The 27487-nt window shown below is 43.4% G+C and overlaps 1 protein-coding gene across 8 annotated transcripts in view; it reads right to left on the bottom strand.

Annotated features, from left to right (window-relative positions):
• Positions 1-27487, bottom strand: part of AGRN (agrin) — an 803356-nt gene that overhangs the window by 498103 nt on the left and 277766 nt on the right. For 2 of the 8 annotated variants that reach the window (XM_068240734.1, XM_068240738.1), the window contains exon 1: positions 3595-5361. The exons of the other annotated variants lie outside the window; for them this stretch is intronic. In XM_068240734.1, the coding sequence (XP_068096835.1) occupies positions 3595-3757 (163 nt within the window). In that variant the 5' untranslated portion in view covers positions 3758-5361. Of the gene's footprint in view, positions 1-3594; positions 5362-27487 lie in introns of those variants that run through there. 8 annotated transcript variants of the gene reach the window in all.

Here is a 27487-nt window from a genome sequence, read left to right as displayed (position 1 = left end):
ATCGCCGCGCATCCGCCGCTCGCACTCGTCCTCCTCCGACCCCCCGCGCCTCCTCCGCTCGCCCCCCCCCTGCCCGCATAGTTACCATCCACTCACCTATCCATAGCGGGAGCGCAGAGCGGCAGACCTCTCGCCGACTTCCTGGTTCCCCCTAGTGACCGGCTCTTACAATGACGTCATCAGTAAGAGCCGGTCCGGCCGCTAGAGGGAACAGGGAAGTAACGAAGAGGTCTGCCGCTCTGCACTCCACGGGAAAGGTGAGTAGATTATTATGCAGGGGTGAGCGGAGGAGGCACGGGGACGGAGGGGGCCGTGGGGGGGTTGGCGGGGAGGGGGGTTCTATCTACCTACCTACCTACCTACCTAACACTATCCCTACCTACCTACAGGCCGCTATACCTACCTACCTACAGGCCGCTATACCTACTTACCTACAGGCCCCTATACCTACCTAAAGGCCCCCTATACCTACCTAAAGGCCCCTATACGTACCTACATGCCTACCTAAAGGCCCCTATACCTACCTAAGGCCCCTATACCTACCTACCTAAAGGCCCCTATACCTACCTACCTACCTAAAGGCCCCTATACCTACCTACAGGCCTCAATACCTACCTACCTACCCACCTACCTACAGGCCCCCTATACATACCTACCTACCTAAAGGCACCTATACCTACCTACCTACCGGACACTATACCTACCTCCCTACAGGCAACTATACCTACCTACAGGCCACTATACCTACCTACCTACCTACCGGCCACTATCCTTACCTACCTACCTACAGGCCGCTATACCTACCTACCTACCTACAGGCCGCTATACCCACCTATCTAAAGGCCCCCTATACCTACCTAAAGGCCCCCTATATGTACCTACCTACCTACCTAAAGGCCCCTATACCTACCTACCTACCTAAAGGCCCCTATACCTACCTACCTACCTACCTACCTACAGGCCACTATACCTACCTACAGGCCTCAATACCTACCTACCTACCTACCTACAGGCCCCCTATACGTACCTACCTACACCTATACCTGCCTACCTACATACCTACCTATACTTAAGGCCCTATACCCTGCTACCTATACTGAAGGTCCCTTTACCTACCTACCTACCTAAAGGCCCCTATACCTACCTACCTACATGCCTACCTATACTTAAGGCCCTATACCCTGCTACCTATACTTAAGGTCCCTTTACCTACCTACCTACCTACCTACACTGAAGGCACATGTACCTTACTACCTATACTGAAGGCCCCTATACCTAGCTACCTACCTATACTGAAGGCACATATACCCTGCTACCTATACTGAAGGCACATATACCCTGCTACCTATACTGAAGGCCCCTATACCTAGTTACCTACCAATACTGAAAGCACATGTACTGTGCTACCTATACTGAAGGCCCCTATACCTTGCTACCGATACTGAAGGCACATGTACCTTGCTACCGATACTGAAGGCCTCTATACCCTGCTACCTACCTATACTGAAGGCACATATACGCTGCTACCTATACTGAAGGCCCATATACCCTGCTACCTATACTGAAGGCCCATATACCCTGCTAGCTATACTGAAGGCCCATATACAATGCTACCTATACTGAAGGCCCATATACCCTGCTACCTATACTGAAGGCCCATATACCCTGCTACCTATACTGAAGGCCCATATACCCTGCTACCTATACTGAAGGCCCATATTCCCTGACACCTATACTGAAGGCTCATATACCCTGCTACCTATACTGAAGGCCCATATACCCTGCTATCTATACTGAAGGCCCATAAACCCTGCTGCCTATACTGAAGGCCCATATACCCTGCTACCTATACTGAAGGCCCCTATACCTTGCTACCTATACTGCAGGCCCCTATACCTTGCTACCTATACTGAAAGCTACCAATATTGAAGGCACCCATACCTAGCTAGCTATACTGAAGGCACCTTTACCTCGCTACCTATGCCTGGGTACCTATACTGCGGGCAACTATACCACGGATCGCACAATTTTTATGTGCAGGATTCGTTAGATTCGGGATTCGAAAGGTTCGAGATATTCGAGAACCTTTTTAGATTCGGATTCGGATTCGAAGTAATTGTGGATTCGTCCCATCCCTAATATATATATATATATATATATATATATATATATATATATATATATTCTCTATGATTCTTTAGTAGAGGTTTGTCTCCTGAGAACATTAGCCTTAATTAACTACAAACAATTCCAGGCGTGGTAACTGTCATACTTGGCGAATAAAGCTGATTCTGACTCTGATTCTTTGGTCATGACGGCTTTTTGATACACATTGCAACTGAGGCCCTCTGCTGGACAGCATTTGCCAAAGCATGCAAGATCCACAGGCAGGATGAATGGAGGGAGTACTTTTGACACAATGACAGCTCGCCTTGGATTGGACAAGCAATGCTACCCAGTGCACACAGTTAAGCACGGTTTGTTCTCCTCCAAGTGACCGACAGAGATCTTTAATGAGAAATACGTAACAGATCTAGATAATTAACAAGCATGGTGTGTCCCAGGACAGGATCCTTTCCAAGTATACTGGAGGGTGCCTTATACTTCTAGCAACTAACCAAACTCAGAGAGAAGTAAATCTGGAAAATTAGCAATTTTTATACTGAATTATGTGTTAATGTTTTTATCAGAAAAGTTCATAACGATACACTAACCATGACAAAATACCACTTAAACTTTCAACCAATATTGAATCTAAACATTAATGTGCCTGTACAATAAACTGGTGCCAAAATAAACGGTGTGACCCATATTAACCATTTGTGGACCAGCTATAGGGCTAGCCTGTCCAATCAAACATTGTGATTCTTCAGCGTAAGAAACAGAACATCTCTGCTCTTTGTCCTAGGTAATTTAATAAATCCACAAACGTTCACCAGGAAGCACAGGAAGATGGCTAATGAAATCTCTGGAGGAGTTGAGGGTTTGCTTAATATACAGTTCCATGCTCCCTGGTTGAAAACTGTCCTGTGCTACAAAAAACAAACCAGATACCACGGCTTGCCAAGATGCTAACCCTACAGAACACAACCGTGGAAGGGAGAAAACGCATGTGACTCTGGATAAATAGATCTAATACAAAAAGTGAATACGGAGTGCAGTTCAAACTGGGGACTTCGTTGTGTTCTTTGTAAAAGATCTATTCATCTAGATTTACATTCCTCAAAGGCTATACCACGAGAGAAAAGGCTAACGAGGATTCTGATAATTGAGTGCTTCCAAGATCTCGTGCTATACTGGGTGGCAGAAACTAGGTCAGTAAACCGAGGGGCTAAGCACCTCCCATGCAAAGCTCAAGTCATATCACTTAGAAAAAAAAGGAAGAGATGGCTTTAATGAGAGGATTCATACATCTATGCACACATACACACACACACACACACACTGTAATAGCTTTCAGGAAAACCAAGCAAGCAGTGAATAAACAATGATGTATCTGACTCTACGGTCCACATTCATCGTTCCACCAAACTCTATGATACAATGCTTGACTGCCCAGAAGGGTGATGGGAATTTGGCCCTGGCCACACCTACAGTTGTTGAGGAACAGAAGCACCGCAAATCCAAGCGTTGAAGTGGCAAGCAGGATCAGGCAGATGTTGCATGGGATCATGAAGTAACGAACCACCAGAGAGACTTTATGTTGATAGATCTGGTCCCGCTCAGAAGCTGGAGCAGGGTAGTTACACCCAGTCATGGCAAAGTCTCTGTAAGGTCTATCTGCAATCTCCACAATGCAACCTTGATCCAGCTTTACATCCTTATTTATACAGTATTTTCTTATGTATTACTATTGCATTGTTATAAAAATAGAAGAGAAGCCAATGAGTCCTTCCCACTTAGGACACCATGGTAAAATTGGGCTGAGGTCAACACGTGGTCAGGAGTAATTCAATGTCTCCAGGAAATCCCCAGGTCTCAGGCATACGTGGGTCAAGTTCAATAATCCCATTCCAGAGAGACAGGCAGAGATGCTGTGTATCCAATGGCAGCCCTGCCTTAGGTAAACATCCGTGAAGTCGACAAGAAGAGACTATAAAGGTACCACCATGTTTTTAAAGATCCTACTAGAGTATTTGAAGAACTCAGAAGGCTTTTTAAACTTCTCTCACAATCTCTCATCACAGAAGTGAATATAAGCTCTAGCAGCACAGGGAACCAAAATCCACTGACAGATGTAAAAGGAGACAAGCGAGGTGTGTGAAATTACCTTGGTACCTCACTCTGTGACAAGATAGTGCGATTTCTACCTACTGCTCGAACATCACAGCGTAAAGACATTCAGGCTTAAACTTTGTGCACTCAGCCTTATTAAGAGATTAAAAAGTCCTTTTCTTTTTGTTTGGTCAAAGTTCCCTGCCATCAGCTCTGCGTCTTCCTCCTGACTGGTAGATGCTCCATTTTCTCAGCGATCGAGACATGTCATCCGTCATCCGATGAAACACACTGCTACTTTATTTTTGCTCCCCTCATTCGCATCCTCTCTTGATACAAGCAGAGATGCCCACCCCCTCTCTCTCTAAGTGTCACCCTCACTTGTTTTAACAGTAGCGCAGTTTCGTCACTGCGTTCCTTAGTGGTCTTCTCAGGCAGCTTAACAGCCACCTCTCAATTCATCCTTCGAGGGGAAGATGACGAAGAAGAAAAAATAGAAGAGTTCAGGCTCCCGGGGCTCATCAAATGCTGCTCCTTGCAAAAGAACGCGCACCCATTCATCAGCCAGGCAGGCACTGAAAATTAAGAGAGAAAGGGGCGAGGGGCAATGGACTGTGGGGGAGGGCTGGCAGATAACCAGAGTCTCATTGGAGGCATGTGTGATAGACCAGCGCTTGCAGCTAAACAGAAGCCTAGGACAGCAATGTGTGGTGAATACACAGCGAAGTTTCCGTATAGGCTCTCACCTGCAGTCTTCCTTCACAGCATCGTTTCCTTGACTCCTCTACAGAAGCTCTGTCCTAGTATACATTCAACTGTCCCCTTTCCAGAAAGCTTCTAGGGACTTTGACAATAAACCCTTTTTCTTCTGTGTCCAAAAATATCTTGCAGTAAGATTTAACCCTTCTCAGTCTGCTAGCAAAGTGAACAGATACAGAAAGTGGACAGATTCCGTAAGTCTGACAGATCTAGCTTTGTCTCCCTCTAGCATTGAACGTATCAGGGAACTCCTGTTGGTTTGTGAGTTGTGCCTCTGTTGGACAGCGTTTCTATCGCTCTCTCTCTCTCTCCGCTTGGTAGGAGGATTGTGGAAGACAGTGGTTGAGAGCCTGACACACAGCACTAGACAAAGAATAAATGCTTTAGGGAATTCTCCTCACAGCCTCTTCAGGGTCTCTGCATGTGCATACAAAAGCAGAGGATGGGAGGGGGCTGAGCTGTTATGTGACAGGGGGCGGGGGGGGCTCTCCAATGCTTTCTCTCACTCGCACAACTGCTTCAGCAACATATCTATCACCCTGTGTGAACCATAGAAATGTAGCAAACACTCCGGAGTGACATGTGAAAAGTATTCCAGCAGCCTGTCCACTGGGATGTCTCTTCACACATACCACTCTCTTCCCAGCCAAGCCAGCTCTTCCATGCTCCTTTATTTGTCACATAACTAGCTCCAATCACTGAGAGACCCAGCTCTCCTCTGAGGGAGAAAGAACTTTATCCCCATAGGCAATAGGTATAATTATCTGTGCTCTATGAATTATTTAGTATCTGAGCCCTTATTTTTACCTCTCAGCACACACTGGCAGTTCCTTAGGTACATCTTTTTTTTAAAATATGGTATGTCCCTCTCGCTATCACACTTGGCCTCAAGTTACTTTTTAACCCTTCCAGCTTGTTGATTTTCATATATAGCTAGACAAAGCTCCAAGCCCTTCAAATGAATTTATGAAGGACAAGATTTAGTGGTTCTCAACAACCAGTGAGTCGACTGAAAATATACCACAGAACTGTGACTGGTTGCTATAGGCAACACTATTATTTTTCTAACTGAACTTCGTCCCAGTGATTTTTTTAGTATATTAAGTATAAAATTCTGTAGTTTCTCTTTAAAATGACAAGATAAACACCCAAAACAACCATTCATCTGACAGAAAAAAGCTATAAAATTCAAGTTCCCAGATGGATTTTTTCTGCTAGCACCATTCTATTGAAACAATTGATTTATCAAAAATATCACATACTGTATCTATAAACCTAAATAAAAATCCATACAGACATCAGATAATCATAATCTGATTCTATCATTTTGCAGGACCAACTGTGGTTGATATCTGTACCAAACGTTAAGCTGACCATACTATATCCAATCTTACTGACATATTTCAGAAGAGCCAACCTAATGGATGTAACCAATTATCACTGTATTTGGTACAGTCTCATACAGTCAGAGTGTAAAGCATACCTCCCAACTTTTTAAGTGAAGAAAAAGGTACATTTAAAGAGAACCTGTACTGAGTAAAAATATTTAAAATAAACACATGAGGTAACTTCAAATGAACATTACATAGTTACCTTGCCATCAGTTCCTCTCAGAAGCTCACCATTTTCTTCTGACCATAATCCCTTCCAGTTCTGACGACATTTTGTCAGATCTGAAATATATCAGTATCTGTCAGTAAAATATCAGTTGCCGTCAGTTATAGCTGAGAGGAAAACTGATGTACCAGGTAATGTCCATGTTTCCCTATGGTTCAAGTGGGCGATGTTACAGTTTAACTGTGTGCTGACCAGAAAGCGGCTATGGGTAATGGCCATTTTCAAAATGGAGGACGGAAAATTCCCTTAATCACAGTGAACAAACAGGACGCGGGACAGGAGAAAGACACTGAGGAGTAGACTACACGGGAGGTATGTATGACTTGTGTATGCTTATTTTGACTTTTAATTTTCAGTTCAGGTTTTCTTTAAGCCCAGGGGAGCCTCTAGGCATAGGCAGTACAGGCCATTGACTGGAGTGCCATTGGTCCTGGGGGGCGCCATGTTGCTGGATTAAGCCACGCCCCATGGTTAAGCCCCACCCCTATGGGCGTTCTATTACTTGCTTCTGCTGCATCTGCTTAGCGTAAGTTGCAGGCAGCTGCCACTGTGTCCCTCTGTGCCTTGTACATCCTTTTCCCCCCTTTGTGCCTCCTTCTGTCCATTTTGTGCCTCCTTCTGTCTCCTTGTGCCTCCTACAGTCCCTTGTGCCATGTCTGACCCCCTGTTTGTCCTGTCTCCCTTTGTGTCTCCTTCTGTCTCCATGTGCCTCCTTCAGTCCCCATGTGCCACCTCTGCCTCCTTTTATCCCCCTGTGCCTCCATATGTCCCCCTTGTGCCTTTCTTTGCCCCCCTGTGCTACCTCTGCCCCCCCTGTTCCTCCTTTAGTCCCACTTTGCCTCCTTCTGTCCTTATGTGCCTCCTTCTGTCTCCCTGTGTGGCTCATTCTGTCTCCATATGCCTCTTCAGTTCCCATGTGCCACCTCTATCCCCTGTGCCTTCCTCTGTCCCCCTGTGCCTCCTTCTGTACCCCTTTGTGCCTTCTTCTTTCTCCATGTGGCTGTCTGTTCCCATCTGCCTCCTTCTGTCTCCCTGTGACTCCTTACACCCCCCTCTGCCTTCTTCTGTTCCCCTTTGTGCCTTCTAATGTCTTCCTGTGCCCCCTTTGTGCTTTTTCTGTCCCCCATTGTGCCTCCTTCTGCCTTCTTTGTGTCTCCTTCTGTCCTCTGTGTGCCTCCTTCAGTCTCCCTGTGCCCCCTTCTTTCCTCCTGTGCCTCCTTTTGTTCCCCTTTGTGCCTTAAACTGTCCTCCATTGTGGCACATGCTTTCTTGCCTGGAGTGACAAAATGGCTAGAGGTGCCCCTGTTTAAGCCACACCCCTAATCACGCCCTCCTGGTACACCTGTAGTCACCAATCCCCTAAAGATTTCATAAGAAAAATATGGTTGTTTTATCATTCACACCACACTGGCCTTTATATCCTGGTGCACTAACTTTTATACTAACTTTTGAGAATAAGAAATAAATCAATTTAAAGGATGAGACTAAAGTTTGGAGTCAATTAAACACTTTTTTTTCCAGTAGAAACATACATATATTTACATAGATCTGTACATCAGTACTGAAAGAGGGACAAATGAGGGAAAAAGAGGGACAGGATTTCCAGAGAGGGACTGTCCCTCCAAAAGAGGGACTATTGGAAGCTATGTGTAAAGGGCGAGTCTATCATAAGAAAATTGTTTGAAAATTGTCAAGACACAATTGAATACTGGTAAGTTAATTGGTTTTCCTAAAAACTGGCCTAAAGCTACCCATACACAACTCCACCGTGCAGCCGACTGGATCGTGACTGTCCCTCCAATCGATATTACCATCAATATTGCCTGTTACGTCGGCCAAAGAACTACAGTCCCCTATCATTAAATGCTGCCCCTGAGTTCGATCATGAGGCCATTGCCAGCGTCAATGAGCTCTGGCAGTTAGCAAAATTTTTATCCAATTCAACATTTGAATGTTGAATTGGGTTAAATATTGTACAGTGTATGGCCTGCTTTAAGGTGCCCATTAACGGTACAATTTGTTCGCCACATGCGATCTTTCGATACAATGTTTATGATCGAATAGTATGGAAAATTTGTAGTTTATGAAGGCAATCGATAAGGAACGATTCATTGGTCGATTGCTAAATAGGATAAAATCGATCTGAAAGTTGTGAACAATCAATAATTGCCTTCCAATTAGTTAAGATCATTCAAATTGCATCTAAAGATCGCATTTACTGAAACATTGTACTGTTAATGGGCACCTGTAGACTACGGTAGAGACATTAGACTGCAACCAGAGACACCTACTTTAAAAAGAAGACTTTCATTCATTAGAGATAAAAAACAAAAGTTTGCTTTCTTAAAACAGAAAGAATTTGCAATAATTAAGGTTGGAGTGAGCTTGAGATGTCTCCCAGTGCATCACTGCTGAATATATGCAAATTAACCATTGTACCCTTAAAAGCTAAATACACCTCCAGAACCGCTGGAATGCAATGATGTGTCAGCTTGTTTATTTGTACAGAGCCATAATAATCCAACATGCATACAGGCTGTTTCAAATTGGTTGATTTTCATCAGTGCATGGCATTGGCTCTATGGATTAGGAATTGAAACACCCAGAGGTACAGACTAACCAGCAACCTCATGGTCAACCAGAACTCATTGGAGTGTGTAAGGGACTACAATGGTCCTAAAAGCCCCTTTTACTAAAATGCTATGGAAAACAAAAGTTTGCTTTCTTAAAACAGAAAGATTTTGCGATAATTCAGGTTGGACTGAGCTTGAGATGTCTCCCAGTGCATCACTGCTGAATATATGCAAATTAACCATCATTAGAGATGAAAGACTACTCTACATTCTACTGGGGGAGGAGGAATCCACAGTGACAATCGCTGCACACTACGTCACAGCATGCCACAGACTGAGAGGCGCATAAATGAACTGTAAAGATAAAAATGTCCACAGACTACTTATCTATTATACCTTCATCCCATCCTCACCCCCAGGAACACTTTCATGTCCCATATTTTTCCTTGCGTTGGCAATGCCTGTATCTTGGCTATGCCAAAAAGTTTGACAGTTCCAGGGATTAGATTGTGAGCTCCTTTGAGGGACAGATGCTGACATTAATTCAATGTACTCTGTAAAATGAGCAGAAAACATCAGCATCATATAAATACATAACAATAGCTCAAGGCAGACCAGCAAAAAGACAACTGTAAGATTGTAATTATACAGGACCCCCTGCCATACTAGTAGCCATTAGCATTGCAATACATCATTATGAGTTCATTAAAACAGTTTCTATTTTCTGTAAGCTAAAATGAAAGTTATGTGATCCATCTCTGCCTCTTCCCTGGCTGGTACACTTGCAAAATGGAACATAACCCCCCACAGAGCACAATGAAGAGCAGAGCATAAGACCTGTACACAGCGCCCCTCCCTCTCATGGTTCTGCTACAGTAGATGATGGGAACAGCCACCCAAAATACTGTATAGAGAATTCTGAATTACAATAAGACAGGATTTCATTCAGAAAGTTTGATGTGTTTAAAAATCCTCACTGACATATTATCTTATTCTGCTTTTAAATAAAGCAAGAAGTCTCATAGAAGTCTTGAAGAAAACAAGAAGTCTCCTGGTAATTAGTGGCCAATGGGGTTGATTGATGCACAAAACTGCGATAATACTGTTGTGTGCAGACAGCGCATGGCAATATTACCATTACTACTGCCCGTGTGTACTGTGAGTAGTGTGAACGTTGCTAAGGGAACGCATGTTACTAATAGTAACGCTTGTTACCATAGCAACACTTCTGGTACGGGTCTTGCTAATAGCAAACTTCACAGTACATGCTGTCTGCACACAGCAATATTACCGCAGTTTAGTGCATTAACCCCAATGTTAGCAATGCTCACAGATATTTTTTCCAAAAAACGGATTTTACCGCAGATAGGCAGACTTTTTGACACCCAAATTTAAGATGTGAATGTGGACCACAGTCTGCCTATCCAAGGGTGACATACTGCAGGTTACATTTGCTGCGGTCCCTCCCCCATATGAAGAGTGTGCTGCAGTATGTATAGCTACCTGCTCTTGCTCCTTTTTGCTTCCTCCAGTGTTTCTAGCAGTTTTCTGAACTGGTCTCAAGAGCTCCAAGCTCACTGCGGTCACATGATAGTGAGGCTGGAGCTCTAGTGGTCAGTACAGAAAACTTCCAGGAACACTAAAGGATGCAGGCCAGAGACGGGACAGGAAGTTACACAGAATGCAGTATGCTCCGTAGCGCACAATTTACACCCCAGAATGCTTCAATGAGCGTTTTGTATGGGGGATGGAGGGTGCCAAACAGTGGCTTATATCTTTTGGCCAAAAGTGTGTGTGTGTGTGTGTGTGTGTGTGTGTGTGTGTGTGTGTGTGTGTGTGTGTGTGTGGTGTGTGTGTGTGTGTGTGTGTGGTGTGTGTGTGTGTGGTATGTGTGTGTGGTGTGTGTGTGTGTGTGTGTGTGTGTGTGTGTGTGTGTGTGTGTGGTATGTGTGTGTGTGTGTGTGTGTGTGGTATGTGTGTGTGTGTGGTGTGTGTGTGTGTGTGTGTGTGTGGTATGTGTGTGTGTGGTATGTGTGTGTGTGTGTGTGTGTGTGTGTGTGTGTGTGTGTGTGTGTGTGTGTGTGTGTGTGTGTGTGTGTGTGTGTGTGTGTGTGTGTGTGTGTGTGGTGTGTGTGTGTGTGTGTGTGTGGTATGTGTGTGTGTGTGCGTGTGTGTGTAGGTGGAGGGTGTGTGGATTAAAGCGGACTTGCACTCTTGCATAATACACAATGGAAAGTCTTTCATCCACATAGAGTTCCTGAAGAGATTCGCTACTCTGTATTATTTGTTTGTTTAGGCAGACCAATAAGTCTAATTTGTTTTTACCAGCAACAGTGGATAGATTGCAGCAGAGCGCTGCCCAGGCAGCTCTGCATATAGTAAACATGGAGGCTTAACCCTTTCAATGATTTCTGCAAAACATTAAACTTCAGGGTTTTTTTAAGGACTGCTATAAATTGTAATGAAGACATTTTTCTCTATAAAGGTTATCATGCTGTGGCTAATCTTTTAGAGCAGAGAGGAAGTCCTGAGTTTAGCGCCACTTTAACAGGAAATACTCATCTGCCACTGGTGGATAGAAGGCCAGCGGTATCTGCCAGTCTGTGACTGATAGAAATAACAGTAGATCACGCTTTGTGATGTCACAGCTTTACCTTAAATGACATAAAGACATAAATCCTTCCCCCACACTTTGCTAAAACACCTGATCAAGCCCTTGAGAAAAAAGATCATGGACCATCAAGCTCATTTGCAATGTAATATATTTCTCCCGCTGGGTACTGCATGGTTTACTGAGACCGCACCAAGATGCTATAATTAGAAGTCTTGTATGCCCATTTATTACTAATAATTATTTACATACTGACAAACAAGGGCTAAAGAGGAGCTATTCAATCTGCGGCTGCATGTACTTGAAACACACAATTGGTTTGACACACAGGTCAGTAAATTCCATCACCAGTTTCATTCTCAAATCTGGCTAAAACAAATCAACAATCTGTTTTTTTTTTTTACTAATCCTCTACCAGCTACTGCTGCTCGAATAAAAGCAGAACCCCCAATGTTTTAGTTCAGCGTTGCCCAATGTGTTCTGAAAAAATGGGGTGGAGAGCTAACCAGCATAAGCCTAGTTACAAGAAACAGAACATTTATATCAGGCTTTTCTCCTGGCCGACTCAAATCGCTTTAGCTGCTAGAGCTGAGTGCACTCTACAGGCGACCAGGATCATTAGGGAGCCTTGCACAAAGATTCCTTACTGTTCTACATACTGGCTTGAGCAGGGATTTGAACACTGGTCAAAAGCTCAAGCCCCTAAATCAAATGCAACAGCCTTAACCAGTACACTATCCAGCTGCCCCTAGACACAAATACAAAAGCAGGGCAAAAGTGGTCAAATGACTGCAACTTCAATTTTGCGAATGGCTATAGTTTGTACTTAAAAGGAATCCGAGGTGAGAGGGATATGGAGGCTGCCATATTTATTTCCTTTTAAAGAGACACTGTAGCGTAAAAAAAAAAACCCTCTGGGGAATACTTACCTCGGGAGTGGGAAGCCTCAGGGTCCCCTCCCCTGTAGCTTCAGGGAATCCAGCGCTGGCTCCCCCGAATCCTCCCCCGACAAGCGTGACAAGGCTTGATATATTTAACTCATCGGGATCCTGCGCAGGCGCAGTAGCGGCTCTTCGTTCCAGCTGAGCGGAAATAGCCGAGCCAGATCGTATCCGCTCTACTGCGCAAGCGTAAAAGGACTTGCGCCTGTGCAGTAGAGCGGATCAATCGGGTTCGGCTAATTCTGCCTTAACCAGAATGAAGAGCGGTTAGTGCACCTGCACAGGATCGTGGTAGGTAAATATTTACCTCGCTGCACTTCAGGGGACCCTGGCACTTGAACGAGGGACGGAGGAGGACAGGGGAAGCCTCGTTAGGATCCAGAGGCTTTCCCCTCCCAAGGTAAGTATCACACAGAGGGATTTTTTTTATTACAGGTTTTCTTTAAACATTACTAGTTGCCTGGCAGTCCTCCCGATCCTGTAGCTCTAATACTTTTAGCCATAGACCCTGAACAAGCATGCAGCATATCAGGTACTCTGATTCAGCTAACTCACTGCATTAGCCATATACTTGTTCCAGGGTTTTGACTCAGACACTATAAGATACTTATACCAGAAGATCAACAAGGCTGCCAGGCAACTTGCATTGTTTACAAGGAAATAAACATGGCAGTTTCCATACGCCTCTCACGTGGGTTCCCTTTAAAACACCCAGTATCATGGAACAGAGCACTAGGTGGTACATTTACCTAGTTTCATGTTCTGCCCTCACAGTAAACGCGCTGAAGAGAATCATGCAGCCCATTGTCTGTGCAGAGAGGGGTCCTTCCGTTCCTCCCATGCCAGCAGAAACCAATGCACAAATCAGCAGCACAGATAAGTGTATGTTCACCTGCACAATCTCTACTCTGCATACGCTCATCCCCGGCAAACTCAGCGGCTGCCTTTCATCCACAAATCACAATCCTCCACATGTTAGAGACTTGTGCTGGAGGGAGAACAACATACAGGCACACAATGGAGCTCATTACCCGCTATCTGTGTGCATGACTCCTGCAATATTCTGCACCAATCACCCTTTCATTATCCGGCAGCCTGTGAAATGTGTGAGTGTGTGTCAGAGTGTGATACACTTCACTGTCACCAGTGGAGTTAATGCTGCGAGTGGGGGAGGCTGTTACATTGTGGAAAAGGACTCCAAGCAAACTCCTGCTGCTTGCTGGGGATTTGCACTTCCCTCTATTATGGGAAGGAGACACAAGGTACAGCTGGCAACAATGAACCTACTGGAAATCTCATTTTAAGCTCAGAATCACTCAAAAGCTGTCAAATGTCCCGTTTATTACAAGACGTTCGCACATGCATACTATATATGTATCGGGGACTGACAGACCCTTTCATTGTGCCATTCAGGGAAATTATAATATTCCATTACTTTCAGGCAGGATAATGAGGTTTGTAGCAAACACGGCTGGACAGCGAAAGACCAGAACAGAACATATTTTATTGTGCTTATTACTTTAACAGGAATCAGTATTTAACGCCTGAAATACAAGCGTAAGTATAACATCCTAAATAATCTACCGGCGCATGCTGGGGAGTGTTTATAAGCAGCAGAAATGCATAATAAACACTAATGCTCTCTCCACCATTGCAGACTGTATAAATGATAACACTTAACTTAAAGAGAACCTGAACTGAAAATAAAAAGTGAAAATAACCATACATGGGTCATACTTACCTCACATAGAGTCTACTCCTCAATCCCTTTCTCCTCTCCTACATCCCATTTGCCCACTGTGATCAATGGAATTTTCTGTCCTCTATTTTAAAAATGGCAAATGGCAATTAAACCATAACAGCTCCCTGGTCAGCACACTGTTAAACTGTAATATCACCCACTTGAGCCATATGGAAACATGGACATTACCTTGCACATTCAGTTGTAACTGACAGCTGCTGATATATAACTGACAGCAACTGGTATATTTCAGTTCTGACAAAACATTGTCAGAACTAGAAGGGATTACTTTAAGAAGAAAATGGTGCGCTTCTGACAGCAACTGACAGTGAGGTTAGTATGTAATATTCATTTGCAGCTACGTCATGTGTTTATTTTAAATAATTTTCCTTGCTTCAGGTTCCCTTTAAGGACAAAGCGTTTTGCTTTTCAAGTGTGCTTGTCATCTGTACCATAAAGCTGGCAATTGTGTCCTCTGCTTTGTTGGGAAAGGGGTTGGGGATGGGTTGCATAACTGAATGTTGGGTGTAGCACTGGAACTGCCTGTCAGTAGAGATGGCGATACTTAGGAGAACTCATGCAGAAGCATGTGATCAGTTTGATCAGCTGATGGATTTGTAAGGTTCTGATTTGCTGTGATGACTTCCTGGTTTAATGCATGATCATGACCAGCAAATCAGAGCCTTACACATCTATCAGCTGATCAAACTGATCACATGCTTCTCCATTAATTCTCCTAAGCATCGCTATCCTTACTTGTCAGGCAGGAGACCACTCTTTTGCTCAAGTCTTTTAAAGAGAACCCGAGGTGTGTTTAAAGAATGTTATCTGCATACAGAGGCTGGATCTGCCTATACAGCCCAGCCTCTGTTGCTATCCCAAACCCCACTAAGGTCCCCCTGCACTCTGCAATCCCTCATAAATCACAGCCGTGCTGTGAGGCTGTGTTTACATCTGTAGTGTCAGTCTCAGCTGCTCCCCCGCCTCCTGCATAGCGCCGGTCCCTGCCCCCGTCCCTTCCCTCCAATCAGCAGGGAGGGAAGGGATGCAGGCGGGGACTGGAGTTCTGCAGGAGGCGGGGAGAGCAGCAGACTGACACTATAGAGATAAACACAGCCAGCTCTGACAAGCTGTTTGTCAGCAGCGTGGCTGTGATTTATGAGGGATTGCAGAGTGCAGGGGGACCTTAGGGGGGTTTGGGATAGCAACAGAGGCTGGGCTGTATAGGCAGATCCAGCCTCTGTATGCAGATAATATTCTTCAAACCCACCTCGGGTTCTCTTTAAGCCCAGCAATCATGGTCTTGAACACTACTACTAGGCTTGTAGAGTTGAAAGGAGTGTGATGATGTCATCACATGAACCCTTCCCTTGACCCTGTTGAAAATGCAATTTTGTGCAAATGTGATATGTTATGGAAAACACATTCCAAACTGCTTTTTATGTATTACATGTATAATTACTGAAATGTTAATACATGTTAATTATAAATTACAGTTGAGGTACGGCACACTTTTAGTCTGCTATTCTGAAGTTCAGCTTTAAAGGCTCGTACACATATCGGATTATTCTAAACGACCAGTCGTCTGGACGTTTGAATGTCCGGTCGTTTGGACGTCAAATCGGGCATGTGTACGGTCAGTCGTTCAGCTGATAAGACGGGTTTTGATGGATCCGCTTGGTACACCTGACCGTACACACACCCGATTTGACGTCCAAACGACCGGACATTCAAACATCCAAATGACCGGTAGTTTAGAAAAATCCGACGTGTGTATGTACCTTAAAGGTGGCCTAAAATGAAAGGAAAACGGAAGGTACAATTGGTGACTTCCTCTCAAAGTGTGGCTTGTTTGTCTGTTGTGCTGATCCTCTCCCTTTAATACATGGTTAATGCTTAGCCCAGGACAAGTATGCAAATCAGGTGTAGTGACTTTAACCTGACTCTAGCCGTATGCTTGTTTCAGGCTTGTGACTCAGATGTTGAACGGCCTATAGAACTGCCTTTATTTCACCAAAAATGTTCAGTGCCAGCTGTGCTGACCTTCATCATAGAGAACAGGAATGTATGGATGACTGTGTTTATATAGCAACTGGTATGCATATGGTATGCATATACTGGTATGCATATACAGTAGAGTCTCAGTTATCCAGCACTGACGGGGGATCAGCTGATGCCGGGTAAGGGTGCTTTCTGTTTACGCAATATTCAAAATTGGCAGTACTATACCCCAATACTATACCCCATGTTCAAAATTAGCAGTACTATACCCCACTCTATATACATACCATGAACTCTGTATTAAATGTTAAAATACAGTAATTGAAAGTATATTTGCCTTGGGAGAGCCATGGAATCCAGTTTTTAAAGTGAACCAGAGATGAAGCACCCTGATGTATTTGACCTTATATATCAGTGGGAACATTAGAGAAAACACCTTCCCTGCTCTCTGTTTCATTCTTCACTGCTCAGCCTGCTTGTTATCAGCCCTGATAAAATCCCGACTGAGCATTCAGTCTGACTTTGCTCAGGAATCATTATAGCGGAGTCATTATAGCAGAGCCAGACTGAATAAAAATACATGAGTGTGCTTCGTCTGTGGTTCACTTTAAGCACAGCAAAGCCTACAAAAAGCCGGGCCCGTTCACACTGCACGCGTCTCCAGCCGCGTTTTGGAAACGCGTGCAGGTGGCCAAAACGCACGACATCAGACATTGCATAGAGTGCAATGTCTAATGTTCACACTGCATGCGTTCCGGACCTGTGCGGTCCGGGAACGCATGCTGCACGCAGATTTTGCAAAAACGCGTGGCTGTCCCATTCACTTTTCAGTGATGTGATCAGCCACGCAACGCACACAAACGCGGATGGCCATGCGTTCGTACGCGTTGCGGTCCGCACGCGTTCCGCACGCATGGCCATCCGCATTTCTGATCTGAACGGGCCCTAAGAAGTTGGACTTCACCACTGTAGTAGTGCTGGCGATTTGTGCTGGTTGAGACTGCTGATGGTAAGCAGAGTTCTGGATAAACGGGACTCTACTGTACTCATCTAAATATGTACAGTACATTTCCCATCCACTGATATGTAGGCTGCCTCTTCTATGTGCTGCCTTTACTGTGTGTCTTGATGTGCTTATGTTTGATAATCAAACGTGTTTTAATGTGTTTATGTATTTACGCTAAGCAGAATATTTACACAACTCTGCCCCCACACATCGATATGCACACCTACGGAGCTGTTACATGCACTTGTTAGACACAAATGAGGGGGAATTAAGACAGGATAAACTCTGTAAATACATACAGGGTGCTTTTCTGTTTGCCTTCTGTCCTGTGGAAGAGTCCACTTTAAATGAGGATACAGAATTTGCTATAACGATTTCCAGTAATAAGATTTTGGGGCAAAAATGGCTTTCTGTTTCAAATATCTATTTATATTCAGATTAATGTAAAGAACCCAAATGTACGCAAATCAGTTTATATTAAAGTAGCGTATATGTAGCAGTCCTCTAAAATTATAGTTAGAACTGCTCAAAAACTCAATCAATTTTTTAATTAAAATGTAGAAACTTGACTGGGAAGAGCAGTAGAATTAGTATCAGTGGCTGCGTTACACAAAATCTACTTACTTCTTCAGATGAAAAATATCTTAAAAATCACAAAAAAATAAGATACTTTCCATAAAACTTTAAGAACATGTCTGATAAAAAAGTAGTCAGCACTTTCAATATAAATACAATCCTAAATTCAATCATCTTTAAGATGAAAAATGTTAACATTTACTGTATTCTGAAATGAACTTGGATATGGTTATTCCCATATTAAACAATAAAAAACTCCTCTCTGGAGCGCATTCCTTTTAGGTCTGAAGCTAAGTATGCTCATGCGAGAATTGTCGCCCAGTTGGAATCGAGAAACGATCCCTTGAGCGACAATTTGCGGAATCATGCTGTACAGACTTATCCCTAGCCTTAAAGAGACACTGAAGCGAAAAAAAATATATGATATAATGAATTGGTTGTGTACTATGAATAATTACTAGAAGATTAGCAGCAAAGAAAATATTCTCATATTTTTATTTTCAGGTATATAGTGTTTTTTCTAACATTGCATCATTCTATAATATGTGCAGATTACACAACACTCAGCATTCAAAATGATTCTTTCAGAGCAGTCTGTGAACTAATGACCTCTCCTCTGGCAGAGAAAAAGAAAACAGTTGAGATAATAAAAGTCAGATAACAGCCCTCTCCACCACTTTGAAAGTCGTAGAGCTTAATGGCTTTTTTTGCATAGAGATAACAACTGGAGTTTCTTCAGGGCTGGTTCACACGGGCGTCTGCTGAGCTTTTGCTTGGCATTGCGTTCAAACGCCAGTGTTCAAACGCCAGCGTTTAAACGCCAGCGTTTAAAAGCTAGCTTTTGAAAGCTTTTGAAAAGCGTTCAAGGCTAGCAGTTCTGGTCTCTGCTATTGTTTCCTCGCGTTTACTGCCTCTGAAAGCAGCATGTTGCTTTTGAGACTAGACGCAACGCTGGGATCTACTGCCAGGCTTTCATGAAAGCCTGCAAAAGCCAGCTCTAAACGCTCACATTCACTTGCATGGGATGGCAGTAGATCCCAAAAAACGCTGCGTCTGAAACGCTGCGTTAAACGCCACAAAAACGCCCGTCTGAACCAGCCCTAACTCTTCCTGTACTAAAAACAATTAGACTGATGTGTCTGATCTTAATGTTTTATTTCTTAGCTGTACTACACATACAAATCATAATATCATAATTTTTTTCCGCTTCAGTGTCTCTTTAAGGCTAGCAATGTGTTCTGTTGGTATGGAGGGAGGCGTAGACGACGCTTTAATCTGTCGGCGAAGCTTGCTACAAAGAATTGTGAACGGTCATGCTTGGGCATCGGGGGTCATTAAAAATCTGACAGGATGGATCTTTAACGACACCCAAGCAATATCGATTGGCTCCCGCTGAACACACATAATGATAGTTATTGGTTGTTTCAAACGACGGTTATCGCACTTGTTGAAACTTAAGTAAAACATACTGTATAGAGAAAAAGGTGAGCGGGGCAGTATATACAGTATACTGATCTCTGGGCTGTCTGTTGAGTCATCTGAGGAGGACAGGCATTATATGTGTGGTTTCATGTAAAATGTTTATATCTGATAGCTTTTCATGGCCAGAAAATAGAGAGATTGGTTAGGATCCCCCAAATCAATAAAAACCTAGAATAGCTATTCATTATTCAGTAGCCACTCAATAAGAGCCTAGAGGAGAGGTGGTGGTGAGGGACACATTTCCCGGCCCTAATGCTGGAACAGAATAGTTCAATTATATACAACCTCCAGAGAACAAGAGTCCATATGAATTGCACCAGACCCCAATTGCTGAACTACATGAGGTAGCATGAATAGGTCTGCCAGTTTGCACATTCCCAATATAAACAAGCTATTTGAGCGCTTATCATTATTTTGGACTGGTGGGTGTCTAATCTGCTTTGTATCAATTACTTCAAATACCTAGAGAATTTTGTGTGTGTGGAGCGTTTTACTTTGTACTGTTGTTTATAAGTACACTATCCCTGTCTCATAAAATGACATGACAGCCAAGTTTCCTTCCGTGGGTAAGGAGCCAGTTTTATTGACTCCTTACCAGGTGATCACAGTGAGCCAATCACAATGATCACAGGCAGTAAAATGAAAAAAAGACTAGACTAAAGGTGGTCACTGACAATCCAATTTCTTGCGAAAAATCGTTGGAACAATCAGATAATTCTGATCGGAAGTGAAATCGTTCACTACACTATCAACGAACCAATCTTTGCTTCCTACCTATCACAACTGACAAGAAAATGCAAATTTTGGTTCAACGAAAATCCAATCGAACGACTATTCTTATAATCGTTTGTAATTGATCGTGCCCATCAACAGAGATTATTTACAACCAATGCAATCAGAATTTTTATCGCTCAAATGATTTTTGCTAGAAATCAGACCGTTCGTGGCCACCTTAAGGGGCTAGAGCCCGCTGCCCTTAATTGGTTAAAGAAGAACTCTACTGTCTTATACTAGAATGTAGTAAATTATTCAGGATACCCATTTTTCTGTTAATTATCCTGGTTTCAGCATCAGAAACACTTTCTATATGTATAGATTGCTGTATATTGGTATATAGTATGTATTCCAGTGATGGGTAGCCTAGGCTGTTTATTATGCAGAATTCTCCCAGAACATTATGGGAAACCAGATGTTAGTTTTGCTGGCTTTGGAACGTACAGTAAACAAACATTCCCCAATGCTGCACCTACCAGCAGTAAAGATGTTGGTACATGTGATAAATTTCAGAATGTAGATCAGGGTGAGGAAAGATTTTACAATGGGCAAGAATTGACTATATAATTTATAAAGTAATATTGTACAAGATCAATCCTATTATTTCCGTTATATTCAGTAAGGCAATGTTTCCAACACGGATATGGCACCCGTGCTGATGCAAAATCGCTTCCGAATCCCCCTGCCAAGCCAATGTACAGCTATAGAGATTCTGATGTGATGTCCGATTTTTTTTCCCTGCATGCAAATTGGAAGCAGCATATTGATTTCAATAGGCTGTGATTCCACCTCCGAATTTGTGTGTGGGGAAAAACTGCAAATCAGCTTCATTGGAAACAAAACCTAAAGGTCCTCTTTAATAGTATTGATGCAATTAGCATATTCAAATTCCAAACCTTGTCCTGAATTCTTACAACCAAAACCTGAATCTTTGTACACGCGCATGCCTTGTCGCTGCCTGTGTGCACTGCTTCCACATTGCATTCCAGCTCTCACATACTTCCTGTGTGCACTGCTTCAACAATGCATTCCAGCTCTCATATACTTCCTGTGTGCGCTGCTTCCACATTGCATTCCATCTCTCACATACTTCCTGTGTGCGCTGCTTCTACATTGCATTCCAGCTCTCACATACTTCCTGTGTGCGCTGCTTCCACATTGCATTCCATCTCTCACATACTTCCTGTGTGCGCTGCTTCTACATTGCATTCCAGCTCTCACATACTTCCTGTGTGCGCTGTTTCCACATTGCATTCCAGCTCTCACATACTTGCTGTGTGTGCTGCTTCCCCAATGCATTCCGGCCTGGAATGCATTGTGGAAGCAGCACACACATACTTCCTGTGTGCGCTGCTCTCCATATTGCGTTCCAGCACTCACATACTTCCTGTGTGCGCTGCTTCCACATTGCATTCCAGCTCTCACATACTTCCTGTGTGCACTGCTTCCACATTGCATTCCAGCTCTCACATACTTCCTGTGTGTGCTGCTCTTCATATTGCGTTCCAGATCGCACATACTTCCTGTGTGCGCTGCTCTCCATATTGCGTTGCAGATCTCACATACTTCCTGTGTATGTTGCTCTCCATATTGCGTTCCTGTTCTCACATACTTCCTGTGTGCGCTGATTCCACATTGCATTACAGCTCTCACATACTTCCTGTGTGCGCTGCTCTCCATATTGCATTCCAGTTCTCACATACTTCCTTACTTCCTGTGTGTGCTGCTCTCCATATTGCATTCCAGCTCTCACATACTTCCTGTGTGCGCTGCTCTCCATATTGCATTCCAGTTCTCACATACTTCCTTACTTCCTGTGTGCGCTGCTCTCCATATTGCATTCCAGCCCTCACATACTTCCTGTGTGCGCTGCTTCCACATTGCATTACAGCTCTCACAACCACTTCCTGTGTGCGCTGCTCTCCATATTGCGTTCCAGTTCTCACATACTTCCTTACTTCCTGTGTGCGCTGCTCTTCATATTGCATTCCAACTCTCACATACTTCCTGTGTGCGCTGCTCTCCATATTGCATTCCAACTCTCACATACTTCCTTTTTGCGCTGCTCTCCATATTGCATTTCAGGTCTCACATAATTCCTGTGTGTACTGCTCTCCACATTGCATTCCAGCTCTCACATACTTCCTGTGTGCAAGCTCCTCACATTACATTCCAGCTCTCACATACTTCCTGTGTGTACTGCTCCTCACATTGCATTCCAGTTATCACATACTTCCTTACTTCCTGTGTGTGCTGCTCTCCATTTTGCATTCCAGCCCTCACATACTTCCTGTGTGTGCTGCTTCCACATTGCATTACAGCTCTCACAACCACTTCCTGTGTGCGCTGCTCTCCATATTGCGTTGCAGTTCTCACATACTTCCTTACTTCCTGTGTGCGCTGCTCTCCATATTGCATTCCAACTCTCACACACTTTCTGTGTGCGCTGCTCTCCATATTGCATTCCAACTCTCACATACTTCCTGTGTGCGCTGCTCTCCATATTGCATTTCAGGTCTCATATACTTCCTGTGTGTACTGCTCTCTACATTGCGTTCCAGCTCGCACATACTTCCTGTGTGTACTGCTCTCCACATTGCATTCCAGCTCTCACATACTTCCTATGTGTACTGCTCCTCACGTTGCATTCCAGCTCTCACATACTTCCTGTGTGTACTGCTCTCCACATTACATTCCAGCTCTCACATACTTCCTGTGTGTACTGCTCCTCACATTGCATTCCAGCTCTCACATACTTCCTGTGTGTACTGCTCCTCACATTGCATTCCAGCTCTCACATACTTCCTGTGTGTGCTGCTCTCCACATTGCGTTCCAGCTCTCACATACTTCCTGTGTGCGCTGCCCTCCACATTGCGTTTCAGGTCTCACATACTTCCTGTGTGTGCTGCTCTCCGTATTGCATTCCAGTTCTTACATACTTCCTGTGTGTGCTGCTCTCCATACTGTGTTCCAGCTCTCACATACTTCCTTGTGAAAGCATGATCATATTTGGCTATTGATTCACCCACTTTTCCTAAGGATTTCCTGTAGACAGTCAGGTTCATAACCATGAAAAAGAAGGTCTAAAGTTTTGAATAGGTGTGATATCTAGGTAACACGCCAAACATCTCAAATGATGAAAAGTTAAATAAAAACAATACTTTATTATTGGGCAAGTATGCAGCTACTGTAAAAAGAAAAACCCTAAAAAACACATACAACACGAACATCAGGTGCTGGCAATAATGCTCCGATACCATGGCAACTGAGCAGATGTAATTGGATCAGTTGTTGTATGAAGCAAGAGTTATTGCAACTGTGACACTGTTATATTAACTAAATTGTTATAATGATATATCTTTAACCCAATGAAGCAGTTACCTCAACCGAACATGGAAAAAACACAAATTCTTCAGTGGAAAGCTCTCACTTACAGCATAAAGATACAGATTTTATAGAGTAGATGTAAAGTAATTTTACGGCAATATTAGGTTTTGTTTTTCCAAACAAGCACTTAAATATATCCACTTAAATACCCACAGACAGACTCCTGCTGTCAACCTCTCAGTATGTTTGACATTAAAATACTGCATTTTAATCACTCCTTACCCATGCGTGATGAATTATATTACACACACTTCCATCTTGACATATCAGCTTAGACTTCAAATTTATAGTCATTATTACTATCAGATAAGAACTTCTGTAGTATATAAATGTATTGGAGGAATTTACTAAATTCTCCTGTACTTTTATGTAAGCCAGCCCTCCCCGACTCTACATCCACCATCAACACAAAAGTACGTTTCCAGACTAGCCAATCAAAATCCATCATCCAGATCTTGCTGGAAAGCAATCATATGGCAATTGTACAATGAAATAGCATCGATGTGATTTACAGCTGGTTCTCAAACAAGTTATTCCAGGACTCAATCAAAAAATATTGGGGTTGAGTCACAGCAAAATCCTTATAAAGTATCTCTCCTTATCAGTTTTCCACTTTATTTGAATTTTTTTTTTTACAAATCAACTCAAAATAAGTTGATCCTGATCATATTAGATTTAAATAGTATCCGGGACAAAATGTGGAGTCATTACCTAAGGGAATGTAGCCTCTACCCTCATCTCTCCTAACACTGCTGGTTGGCGCTCCTGGTTCCAAGATCATGAGTACCTCTCCCAGAATCTTAAATGCACAAAAAAAGTAGAAACATTGCATGGATTTTGCTTCTTTTGTTTTTGTAGTTGTGTTTTTATGATGGTAGTAGCCTGAATTTGATACCCACTTATGAGAAATTTTCAGCAGTGGGTGAGGTTTAGCTAGGTAGTACTGTTGTACTTTGTATTTTTATTGCTGTGGGTGCAATATAGCCAAGGTTTTTGGTTTTTTTGTAAGCTCAGTTCCTCTTTAACCTTACCAATCTCTATATTTTTCCGACTTGTTACAGAATAGAGTCCCTATTTACAGTAATTAGCTTTTCTCCTGAGTTTTCTTTCAGGAGATAATGTTTCATCCTATGTACAAAATAACTTTTCAACACCTGGCAACCAAAAAGTATCTAAAAGTACATTAAAAAAACAATATATTTATATATTTTTTAAGTATATTCTTGCTTGCTTGCTGGGGGCTCCGAGGAGAAAAGTAAAGCCTTGTACACATACTAGATGGTTCTTGGTGGATGGAGGTGGCTGCTCAGGACCATCTTTGCCAAAAGTCTAGCAGTGTTCTCCCCAGGCTCTTTTAGCCAGGTGCTCCACCCGGCTAGTTTTGATGAGCACCCGGCTGTCATCGTCTCACTTCCTCTTCTGCTGTAAGCAGAGTTGCGCAGAGAAGCACCGGGCCTCTATTCTCTCATATCGCCCCACCCGGCTACTTTTTCATGCCACCCAGCTGGAAAAATTTTGGGGGAGAACACTGTCTAGTGCAGGGGTGTCAAACTTAAATACAAAGTGGGCCGAAATTGTACAATGGGACCTAGTCGCGGGCCAATCTCAATGTCTATTGGTCACCCCCTCCCTTATAAGGTTCCCTCCAACCCCTATACAGTTCTTTGGTGTTTAGTTGTCCTCCCTTACCTATACAGTTTTCTGGTGTCTAGTGGAAACCCTCCCGCCCCTATGCAGTTCCCTGGTGTCTAGAGGCCCCCACCCTCCTTTATACAGTTCCCTGGTGTTTAGTGCTTTCACCCTACCTCCCCCATATAGCTTCCCTGGTGGTCTATGGCTTCACCTCGAACATAGCTTCCCTGGTGGTCTAGAGTGGGCCAAACATAATGCAAAGTGCCAAAAGTGTGTGTATGGAGCTTCCTAACTCCTCCTAAAATGTTTTAAATGACCAATGAATCTTTCAAATATTGTTGCAATTCCCGACACCAATAGACCATGATCATCGTTCAAGTAAATCCATCTGTTTGGACAATAATCAGTGTTAGTCAGTAGTAAACACAAGTTTAGATAATGATAAACAATCATTCCATTCAAAACCTTTGTGCACAGCTAGCCATGTACTTCCAGATCCTCAGATTTGAGCTTCCACTAACAATGCCATCGATAGATCATCATTGTCCTGTCATTAGATTTAAACGAGATAATTTGTTTACCAATGATGCCGGTCTAGCATGTGTACGTAGCTTAAAGGGAACCTGAGACGAAAAAAGTCACACTCACCTGGGGCTTCCTAGGGTGGGCACGATGCCCATGTGCAATGAAGTGTGATGCGCTTACAGTACTGGGCCACCCAGAAGGGAACAGGAGCGGCACAAGGCGATGTCGAGGGACCGAGCGGCCTCAAGGGGGCTGGAGGAAGCCCCAGGTAAGTATAAAACCTGAGACTTCTTTAATCTCAGGTGCACTTTAAAGTGTAACTGTCAGGAATTAATTCAATTCCTTATTTTTATCTAGTAAACAAGTAATAAGGATGCTAACCAGGCCATCCAAAATGTAAATATCACTCTTTTCTTCTCCATAAAACATCATTCCCCAGTTTCCCTGGCTATTATTTGGAACATCTGTCGCACAAAGGAAGTTGCAGAGCATGATGGGTTTTCTTTTTTCTCTTTACTTCCCCTCAGACATAACTAATGCAGCCTGATTGGCTGAAGCCTATTTTCCTCCCTCCCTGGGTGGGAGTGTCTGAAGACTGGGAGGAGGGCGGGTAATGATACACAAAGACAGAGTAAGGGAGGAAATTATGTCAGGATTGGCTTCAAGATAGACACAGTCAAAATAGGAAATCCTAAGAATATTTTCTCTTTTTTACTATAGAAAAATCACTATGTGGACAGTGCAACACATACGTTATATAGGGCCCGTTTCCACTAGCGTAAAGGATGCGAGGTGATAGCCATATCAATGCAGCATAAACGCAGCATAAACTGCAGCATGCTATCCATAATTTCCCCCGTGTCGCATTGCGCTGGATCACATAGGTAAATTTGTGTCAATGGAAACTACTCCATTGACGTGAATTCGTTGCAGTTTCCTTGCGTTGCGATGCGGAGTGGTTTCCGCATTGCAACGCGTCTAGTGGAAACGGGCCCTTAAGTAGAGCAAGTATTTATCTACTTATATATGTGGGATTTTTACTGAGATAGTATGGCTGACAGGCTTCTGATCAACACCAATGACTCAGAGAGTGAAATTAATAGTTTAGTGTGTGAATATTATGCGGAGCATACACGGCTCGATTTTGCTGCTCGATTACGCAGGCGATTCTCTTACCTTCCGCTCGTTTTTCTTATCTTTTTCCATTGTCCTCAATGCGGAATCGAGCGCGGAAACAATTGGGCGGGAGAGCGGACATGTCGGAAATTATCTATCGAGCCATCTCAATGGCTCAGAATCAAGCCGTGTATTCACCGGATTGGAGATAGCGATGGGAATGGCGTAAGTGCAGGGCAGGGAATAGTTGAAATCTTCGCCTTGGCAGGCTTAAGCAGCCACAAAAGCTGTAGATTTTAATTAGCTATGTCCACAAGAGGTTAAACATTTTTTTTCCTTCAGAAGTTGTCAGCTGCACTAGATATAAGTTTTCTCATCCCTACCCAGACATCCAAGTTGTGCTATTTTAATAAATCACAGATAATTAGAGAAACAGCCTGTTAACACAGCAGGCATTAAACAGCATCAGGCTACGCACAGTATTATTATTAACGATTTATACAGAGCCAACATATTCTGTAGCGCTGTAT

The sequence above is a fragment of the Hyperolius riggenbachi genome, chromosome 6 (genome assembly GCF_040937935.1).
Source record: "Hyperolius riggenbachi isolate aHypRig1 chromosome 6, aHypRig1.pri, whole genome shotgun sequence".
NCBI lineage: Eukaryota > Metazoa > Chordata > Amphibia > Anura > Hyperoliidae > Hyperolius > Hyperolius riggenbachi.
The sequence above is the reverse complement of the archived record's forward strand: the minus strand, read 5'-3'. Positions and strand labels throughout refer to the sequence as shown.